The 10,415-nt window shown below is 38.5% G+C and overlaps 1 protein-coding gene across 2 annotated transcripts in view; it reads left to right on the forward strand.

Moving 5' to 3' along the window:
- Positions 1–10,232, forward strand: part of TRPC3 (transient receptor potential cation channel subfamily C member 3) — a 35,035-nt gene extending 24,803 nt beyond the window's left edge. For both annotated transcript variants that reach the window (XM_042048543.1, XM_042048541.1), the window contains exons 5-12: positions 386–602; positions 1,706–1,939; positions 3,046–3,310; positions 3,813–4,008; positions 5,100–5,309; positions 6,732–6,815; positions 7,289–7,364; positions 9,668–10,232. In XM_042048543.1, coding sequence (XP_041904477.1) covers positions 386–602; positions 1,706–1,939; positions 3,046–3,310; positions 3,813–4,008; positions 5,100–5,309; positions 6,732–6,815; positions 7,289–7,364; positions 9,668–9,810 — 1,425 coding nt within the window. In that variant the 3' untranslated portion in view covers positions 9,811–10,232. The remainder of the gene's footprint in view (positions 1–385; positions 603–1,705; positions 1,940–3,045; positions 3,311–3,812; positions 4,009–5,099; positions 5,310–6,731; positions 6,816–7,288; positions 7,365–9,667) is intronic.
- Positions 10,233–10,415: the final 183 nt, after the last annotated feature.

The raw sequence follows: 10,415 nt of genomic DNA on the forward strand, positions 1-10,415 counted from the left end.
TAATAGTACACTCCTGTTGGTAGGGAAAATGTTTTGCTAGTTGGAGATTTTAATAATTTATCTTTCCCTGGGCTTGCTTTACAAACTCTTTCTGGTCACTGCCATAGTTCATTTGCAATTCCTTGGAGTGTTTCCCCTCAAACATTGCCATCTAGAGTTTATGGAATAACATGAGCACTCACTAACAGGACAGCATACTCCGTGAGGCTCCCTGTGGAGGCTTTTGTATGACATGGCAAAGCATCACAGTTGAGTGTTCTTGGAAGAATATCCTTTAGGAATAAGGTTTCTGGCTGTACTGAGCTTTGAGTGCCCATTTATGCTTCTGGAATGCCTGGTGTTTCTTTGAGAAAACTGAGTGACTGCTTTCATTCTGCCTTTGCAGCTTGGAAGAATTCTTCGAAGCCCATTTATGAAATTTGTGGCACATGCAGCCTCCTTCATTATTTTCCTAGGCCTGCTTGTGTTCAATGCTTCAGACAGATTTGAGGGCATAACGACACTGCCGAATGTCACTGTCACTGATTACCCCAAGCAGATCTTTAGGGTGAAGACCACCCAGTTCACCTGGACAGAAATGCTGATCATGGTGTGGGTTCTTGGTAGGTATATTGCCTCTTCATGTTACTGTCACCTTCTTTCCTGCGAATAGAAATTCTGAAAGGGGAGAGAGAAGCCCAGGTCCCAAGCCTTTGATCCAGCTGCTGTGTCCAGCAACTAATAAACCCTGATAAACCTAATAAACAGGGCATTAGAACAGATTTTTAATCATTTGTATCTCCTGGTTTAAGCACTGCTTTATCTTAAACTGTGTCAGGGTAGGAAGATGAGCTGCCCTCTGGGAGTCCCAGCTTATACTCATGGGGAGGAGCCTCTTTATTTGGCAGAAGGCAGGGACTGGGATCTTCCAATCCAGTGTGTGGCTACTCTGACTGTGGTTGGGATGGCAGCAGCAGCCCCTCTGAATTACACAGCCAGGGAAAAAAGGACAGAAAGTTGTGGGGTTGTGATGTTGTTATTTGTTGGGTTTTTATTTTCCCTAAGAAACTTCTTTGAATCAAGGAAAAAGTCTTGATTCACAACAACTGCATCTCAAGGTTATGGTGAGGCTGTGATCTGGATTGAATCCACATAAATTAATTTCTGAGGAGAAGTTTGAGTAAGAAAACCGAATTACACCTAGCCAAATTCCACTTTGCATGCTGAAAAGCATCTTATTCTGCAAAGTGGAAAAACAGTAGTATAATTGTACCATTTATATTTGGTCATCTGTGTTGTTGGGTAGTTGTGTTCCTGTGGAAAAATTAAACCCTCTGATTCAGAAGTGGTTTAGGAATGTAAATGGTAAGAAAGTAAGAGGACATTTTTTCCCCACACTTTATTTCTCCTCCTTTGGAATTACAGAAGTCTTGTTGTTAGGCCACAATACTTTCACTGTGAAGTCAAGGCTCTACGCCACCCTCTCTCGTGATGTCTGAACTAAATTTACATTAATTAATCTCAATTAATACCTTGCTATTCCATCAACCCTGTTGAAACCAAGAGAGTATAACCTTAGTCAAGGGGACGATGATGCTGTGATACTGCAAATAAGTGAATCTCTGCTCCACTGGTATCAACCACTTCCATGAAATGGGAGAATGCAGGGAATTTAAATGAAAACTGTTTGGCAAACATTGCTGTGCTTTTTCATTTCTTGTTGCAGGTATGATGTGGTCAGAATGCAAAGAGCTGTGGCTGGAAGGACCCAGGGAATACATCTTGCAGTTGTGGAATGTTCTGGATTTTGGGATGCTGTCCATTTTTATTGCCGCTTTCACAGCCAGGCTCCTGGCATTCCTTCAGGCCACAAAAGCACAACAGTATGTGGACAACTACATTGAGGAGAATGACCTCTCTGAGGTCACACTTCCTCCAGAAATTGAATATTTTACTTATGGTGAGCTTAGTTTATCTACAAAACAGTTTGAACATAGGAAAGCTTGAAGGATGCATTTAGAAGCCTCTCTTTACCCTAGAGTTAAATTTGACCCTCTTGATTTTAAACATTTGGCAGTTATATTTTATTCTTGGCTAATTGCATAACAGATAAAATGTTGATGTGATTTTTTTTGTTGTTGTTGTTCAGTTGTTTGATAGTTATTCATATTCCTCAACATCTACCAGCATTTCCTCCTGAGGGAAGGATGGTGGCCCTGTGAAGGTCTGCTTAAGTAGAATAAAAGTACTAAATACTAATTGCAGTGCAGAGATTGTCAATAAAGGTGTGTGTCTGTATTTGCAACACAAGAAAATGCTGCTGACAGTGTATTTTAGGATGTGTTTTATGGGCTTCAATATCTTTTAACAGCAGACTTGGTTTTGTTACTTACCTTAATTGCAATATAACCAATCTGAACTTGTGCATGTGTAAATACACATTTAGAAACACATGGGATTTTGATATGAAACACACTTTAATTCAGTGTTGCTCTGCTAAGATGGTGCATGAATTCACATAGTAATTTATGTATTTCTGTATAACTCAATTGCTTCTGTGCACATTGTGTGTAAAACCCACAATCCTATTTCTTTCAAGGTAATTGGCAAAAATCTTTATCATCACTATGGGAACTAGGTTATATCCTGCAAAAAGCAAAAGCTTGGTGTAACTAATAAATGAAATTGTTCATCAGGCAACACTTAACTTCCCATCAATAAAACACCAAATAGGAATAAATTTTCCAGCTTTAGCACGGTGCTTGTTAAGATAGCTAATACAGGCATGTTAAGAAAAGCAATAAGGAATTACTCTCTAGTTCAGGTTAAAATGCAAACTGCAGAAGAAAATGTCATGTTTCTTCAAGTCACTTTTCTTCTAACAGAAGGTAATGCAACTCATATTCATCATTTGTGACTCAAATTAAATAGGAATAGAGCAGCAACTATTAGACTCTTCAAATATTTGTCTCAACTAAATTCAGACATGTTAGTGGAAAAATCCTATCAAGGTTTATTCTTCAACGTTGTGATAAATGAGTAACCCCTGTATTTCGTATCTTCCAGCTAGAGATAAATGGCTCCCATCTGATCCCCAGATAATATCTGAAGGCCTTTATGCAATTGCTGTTGTTCTCAGCTTTTCTCGGATCGCATATATCCTGCCTGCAAATGAGAGTTTTGGGCCCTTGCAGATCTCACTTGGAAGGACTGTTAAGGACATCTTCAAGTTTATGGTCCTTTTTATTATGGTATTTCTTGCATTTATGATTGGAATGTTCATACTGTACTCCTACTACCTTGGAGCTAAACTAAACCCAGCCTTTACAACGTAAGTATGAAGTTTCAGTGTAAGTAAAAAGCCAATATGAAACTTTCAGGTTTTTCACTAAAGTACCAAAGTCTGTGAGATGCTGTGTACTCTCTCTTGGCATTAAAATAAAACTGAAGACCTTAGAAAGCAGAACACAAAGGGCCAACTGTTCCCTGTTTGTATAATGGAAGCTTTCATTTCAGCCTAACATAACTTCACCTGTATATATTTCAATCACGCAGACTTGTGGGCAACCAACTGTAAGAGAATATTACTTGATATAAAACACCTTTCTAGTTCCTGTTGTTCTGTTAGCTCTGATGGATAGGTAGAGCACAGGGGAGAAATGGGAACTGCTGTGAAAAAAGCTTCCTTGCATATTTGCTGTTTTGATCAGTGCTCTACAAACCTGATTCACAGGAAAATTAATTGAGATTGTTTATCAGTCATTGTAAACACAACTTATATATTTATTTGTGTAGTTAGTAACAATGCCTTCCTCTTTTTTTTTTCCCTGTAGAGTGGAAGAAAGTTTCAAGACCTTATTTTGGTCAATATTTGGCTTGTCTGAAGTAACCTCTGTTGTCCTCAAATACGATCATAAGTTCATCGAGAACATTGGTTATGTTCTTTATGGCATATACAACGTAACAATGGTGGTGGTTCTGCTCAACATGCTGATTGCCATGATCAACAGTTCATATCAAGAAATTGAGGTGGGCTCTGTTCTCAAGTTGTTCTCTTCTGTTATGCTGAAAAAAGGGTAGAGTTAATATGAATTATTTCAGTGATATGCAGAAGTACAAAGAAGAGATTACCACAGTAAAGGATATCACAAAATGTATAAAATAGGGCTGACTTTATCTAACAACTCAGCCAAACTTGCAGAACCTCACGGGTTCTAAAGTAGTTTATCTTGTGCCATGTACACATTATATTTGGTATCCAACTTCAATTAAAAAAAAAAAATCAGAAAATGTGGAGTAATGAAGATACCTGCGTTTCAAAAATAAATCTCCGGTTGCTGAAATGAAAGTAAAAGTGTATTTATAGTGCCAGCTTTCCAGACCATGGGTTCAAAGAGTACTGCATTCATACAGATGCAGGCACATACCCACACAAACAGGAAGAAGGATTATCTAAGACATAGTGCACAAATGGATATGTCATTCCCAGTCTTTTCCATGAGTTCTGGGGAATGTTAGGGAATTCGGCAGGAGAAAGCTAGTTATAATCCAGCCTTGGAATACTTCAGCAAGAATGTATTAGGACAAAATAAGTTTGTCAGTATTTAACACAATTTCTTCATGACCACGAAGTTTGTATTTTCTATAGTCCATTATAAATCAGAGTTACTTGTCCTGGTTATGTAAAAAGCTGTGAGCACTACCATTTTAAGCCATTTTTTGCCTTGAGTCTAGTACTTCAATACTTGTGCAAGTACCAAACTCATGTGACCACTTTAATAAAAAAAACAAGACTTGAAAAATCCCTGAAAGCTCCACTTTAAATAGCAAGGAGTTTATATGTTGGCTTTCACTCAGTGCAAAAATTATGCTTGTTTAAATGCTTCATGTGCTTGAACTAAGTATTCTCAATGAAATGTTGCCATAAAGAGACAACTGAAATTTGGTTGAAATAGACTAAGTAAAATGGCTGCATTTTTGCAGAGCTGCTGGAAGTCTTACTAGCAAGAAAATAATATTTTATGTAAAACCAGAAAGATATTTAAAAGAAGTTTCATTTGAAAGAAGCTTTGCATTTCATAGAAACCAAGAACATAATCTGTTTTTATTTCCTAACGCAGGATGACAGTGATGTAGAGTGGAAGTTTGCTCGTTCTAAACTTTGGCTGTCTTATTTTGATGATGGAAAAACATTACCTCCACCCTTCAGTCTTGTACCAAGCCCCAAATCTTTTTTCTATTTCATCATGAGGATCATTAACTTTTCGAAGTGCAGGAGGAGACGGCTACAGAAGGACATTGAAATGGGAATGGGCAACTCCAAATCTAGGGTAGGTTCTGAGATCTTTTCATTGCAGTGACGAATTGTGTGTCCATTCCAGCAGTCGTGTTTCTTTTTAGTTTTAGCCTATAATCCAAGCTTCTGATGATAGTACAGTAATTAATCATTTATATTAATAGATCTCTATTTCAGACTGCCTAAACATACTGCATAAAACAAAAAATCACTATAAATTTTATTAGAGCACAAAATCCAATGCCTGGGAAAACATAATTAAAACAAAAAATTGATGAGTATTCAAAGATGCAAACACTTCCCACAAGGAGTTACTTGAATATTGAATCAAGATGCTTCAAGCCTTCATCAGAAAAAGTTTTAGCTCAGGGTAAAAAAAAGGGGGAGGGTTAAGGAGGGAAAACTTCCTCCTTTTCCTGTTCTAGTGAAAGGAAAAGTGTGGTCTGTGTGATAATTCACTTCCTGCTGTCAAAGCTTGTTCCAAGCTGAAGCCAACTGGAAGAAGGCCAGATTAGCAATCTTCAGCATTTCCATGACATTCTAAATTTGGGTATCTAAATGTTCTTTACAAATATGAATGGAATGCAGTGTCTCAATGCCCTTGTGAGAATTAGGTAACAATTCCCCTCGTTTTGCTGATGGCAAACTGGGGCATAGACAGATTAAAGAGGATACATGTGGCTTTTTTTGTAAGTTAGGCTCAAGGCCCTTTGTATTGCCAAGACTGAAAGCAGTACTTTGAAAATAATTTGTGTTTGTTTTGCTATAAATGAACAGAAAGTGATTTGGTGACTTCTAATTGGCCACACAAAATTAATGACAGGTTCACATTAGTGGGCTGAATCTATAGATACACTTTTTTTACTTCACCCCCACCAGCGTATCTGAGAGAAGAGGGAGGTCCCTGATCTGGAAGTAACAAACCTTCTGCATTGGTCACAATGCCAAGGTGGCTTTTCTTTTTCTCTTCTGTTTCTAGCCCACTTCTACAAAACCCTTAAATTATCTGGTATCAGATGGCTTTGTGATCAGTTGAACAATGACCATTTTAAAAATTGTACTGCTATTCCTGAAAATGGTTCTTTGGCAAACTCCTTTCAACTAAGCAGAGCTGATTTGAGCATGTATTTGTAGTAAAAAGTGTGCTCAAGGGTGCAGATCCACAACAGCTCTTTGTTAAAGCCAGGTTAGAGGGTCTCTTTTTGCTCTGGCCACTCATCCCTGCCTCCAAGTTATCACTATTTCCTCAGAACAGGATGGCTAAAATTATCAGCATTTAAAAAAACCAAAACAAAACCAACATATAATTCAAGGCAATCTCAGTTTTTAAAAAATAATATTCTGATATAGTAAAAGATGGAAACACCCCCAATATGTCTAAAGAAAAAGAATAATGGAGCTGAATTCTAACTGTGAATTCCATAATTTATTTTAATTTTGTCTTGTTTCTTCCTAGTTAAACCTTTTCACTCAGTCGAACTCCAGAGTTTTTGAATCCCACAGTTTTAACAGCATTCTCAATCAGCCAACACGCTATCAGGTAACTACATACAGGGATCACTGTCCTGAGTAATAGAACTGTGACAAGGTTCTAGCAGAATTTTGTGTTTCAAGTCCATTTTGCCTTCACCAGATAAAGAAAACCTGCTGTAGAAATCAAACTCTAGGATGCTCCTTGAAAGACAGTTACTGTGCTCAAGCCCCATTATTTGAAGCATTTCAAAACTAGTTCATACAGTACTTAAAATTGGTCTTTGATGTCCCAGTTGGGAAAGCATGAGGAGCAAACATCTGAAATTGGTTTCTGGGGAGAGGACGTGAAAGCTAACTAGGTTGGCTGCTTCCCTTCCTTTCTCAGCATGCCCCCAGAAAAGCCCACGTGAGGCAACTGCTTCATCTGGGGCTGTTCATTCTTTCTCTTAGGCAGATGTGACAGAGAGAGCTAAGAAAGAAAAATGAACGGTGTTTAATTATATAATCGCATCTGATTATATAACTGTTTTAATCTGGCAGCAAATAATGAAGAGGCTGATAAAACGTTATGTTCTGAAAGCACAAGTGGACAAAGAAAATGATGAAGTCAATGAAGGTAAGAAGAAAGACTGTCTGCAATATTCAGAGACAATTTTTTTCATTAGGAAAAAATTCATTGTATTAGGAACCAGTATTACAGTGATGCACAGGGGTTTTGAGTGAAAAGAGGGATTATTTCTATTGCACATGCACTGAGGCTCAGATAGTAATGGAAGTATGCCCATGTCATCAAAAAAATGGAAAAGTAGGACTAAAGAAGTAGAACTGAGAAATATTATCGGCCCCATTTTACAGATAGAAAATGAGAGCACAGACATAATGCACAGAGGAAATCTGTGAAGGAGCCACTAACTGTATTCACACTTTCAGAGTCCTAATCAAAGCTGCAGGATCTTTCTCTCTGTTTCATTCATCTGAACACACAATTACACACAATTTACCACTTCACACCATGAACTACTTATCTTGCCTTCCTTCATAAAGCTATGAGGAATAATCACCTGTGAAGCTGCCCATCATAAAACAAAGCTCCACAGTCAGCTGCATGGTGATAAAAAATGGCAAATGTAACCACTATTTCAGTGGGAGACCTTTTAAGAAACAATGGATCTGAGCTCCCTGGCACCTGTGAGAGAGAGGTGCATGCTCCAGGAGCAAACCCTAACTCACCACTGGGATGAGATTAAGGCAAATGTTGTCCTCCTTCCTCCAGCCTTCCAGGAATGAAACACAGGCCTGCAGTCCAGCAGGGAAACTGTTGTGCTCTGGGCAGATCCCCAGACAAGAACTCTAGATAGAATGTTATCAAGCAATAGAGTGATGCAGTGATGGACAGCCTGAGGTCAGATGTTTTATTGTCACGGCAGCATCAGGCAGCTGTGTGCATGTGTGATGTGAGGGGCCTAAAAGGGCTGCTCAACTCTCAGCTAAGGCAATAAAGCTTCTGTTTTTCTCCTTAGTTGCTCTCTGCTTACCTATAACTCTGTGCAGCAAGAAGCAGGGAGCAAAAAAGATTAAATTAAATCCCCTTCTGTGCCTTCAAAAGGCAGCATTGTGCACTGACTGTTATCCTGACACTTCCCCATCCTGTGTGTCTGTACAGAGCTGTGATTGTCAGTGACAAAAGCAGAAAGGCTCCTAAAAGTGAATCCTCTCAGTGTTCTGCTCTCCTGAATTCCCACTGCTTCCTCCTGCTCCTGCTCTGTGATGTAGGAAATCATCTACCTAGTGACTGATGAAAAGACTGTTCTGTCACCAGCAGTGCCAGCCCTTTCCAGGTCCCTGATGCTGCTTTGGTGTTGGCAGAGATGTGTTCAAATTAGCAAGACAGTGCAGAAGAATCAGGGTTTGCTGACATCATGGTTCCGGCTTTGGCACCAGATTCTGTAGAGGACAGTCCACTTTGAGCAGGGCAGGTAACCCTTGATTTTTATTCTTCAGCTGCACAGCCAAACCAGTGCTCTGTGTCCTGAGCATCTCATTGGTACCCAAAGTACAGACCCAGCCTCTGAAGACACAATTTTTGAAGTCTGCTATACCCTAAATAGAAAACATTGGCATTCCTATGTACTACAACTGCTTTTACAAAAGTCTAGGGATTTTTCCCTGTCCTGCATCACTAGAGAATTTAGGTGCTTCTTCATACTCTTGTATTTCATACATGACAAATAATTTCCAGATACTATGTAAGAATTCACATCCCTCACACTTGCTGGAAGAAATGTACTTGAACATTTTAAAAAGCTTTTGCTCTTGAACTGAAGATCCTACAATGGAAAACATGGTGCTGCTTATTACAAGCCTGGACTTGACAGCTGTCTTTGTTTAAATGTGTTTTTTGTATTTGTGTCAAATTGTAACATAATGTTAAATTGGTTGACTTTTTCTAATTCCAAGGATGTTGGTAAGGAAGAGGAGAGAGACTCAGAAGCTGTGAGTTTTACTGCCAGCTCTGCCACACTTTTCCTTTGTGATTTTGGCACATCTCTTCAGAAAAAAATCTCTTTTCCTTTTCTCTCTAAAAAGGAGATACTAATATTTACCAGCTGTTCAGCAATGTTGGTGTGATTAATTCATTAACCTTTGTACAGCCCTTTGTGAACCTTTGATGTTCTGTATACATGTGGAGCACAATGTGAGACCTCAATGGACTGTTAAAATTCCTTTGGTACTATTTAGGGATGGAGACATGTCTCTTTGAGAATGAAGAAGAGGTAAATCCTCCTGACCCATCCTGTACCTGCTCTCATGAACATTTTGGGATGATAACCTGAAATAGGCACTGATGTGACTTAACAGAAGAGTATTGACTGAATGTTAAACTTTGCTAACAAGTGTTTCTTTCCATTATTAATACAGGTGAATTAAAGGAGATCAAACAGGACATCTCCAGTCTTCGCTACGAACTGTTGGAGGATAAGTCCCAAGCAACAGAAGAGTTGGCAATTTTAATACATAAACTCAGTGAGAAACTAAATCCTAATATGCTGAGGTGTGAATGATTCAACAAAGGAACCGTGGCTTCGACTACAGCACAACTATTTATTGGCAATAATATTTCAGTATCTTATACTTGAAAATAATGTATTGTAGATTTTTAGCACTAAATAACTTTATGTACAGCTTCTCTGGAATTTAGTCTTAGGAACTTTTATTAACTCACCACAAAAAGATTGCTCTCTTCATTTCAATTGTCTAAAAGCAAGAACGATCATGACATTTTTTTTTTTTTGCATTTATGCATTAAAAAGGTATAATGGTATTGATTGCTGATATTTTAACAGGTTTATGACTACATATGGAGAATTCTTTGCACTAAATTTGCAAGACAAAAAATTAACAGATACAGCGTAATACTCTATTCCTTGCAGTGTCCAGGTACAAAATAGGATTTTTCATACTACAATAAACCAACTAGAGATGAGTGGAGGATTACGTGAAATCTTTGTTCTTTATTAGTGGTGCTAGTAACGCGTGTAAGCCCAGAACTCATGGTTATGACCACAAGGAGTTGCTGAGAACCAGGTAAGTGCGAATCTAATGGCAGCAGCACTGTTTAACTTGTCTGTGTATACACGTACCCGCACCGACCCTTCCTTAATTCAGG

This window comes from Corvus kubaryi, unplaced genomic scaffold, assembly GCF_017639235.1.
Source record: "Corvus kubaryi isolate FWS band 111438036 unplaced genomic scaffold, C.kubaryi_AGA036_p1.0 67, whole genome shotgun sequence".
Taxonomy (NCBI): Eukaryota; Metazoa; Chordata; class Aves; order Passeriformes; family Corvidae; genus Corvus; species Corvus kubaryi.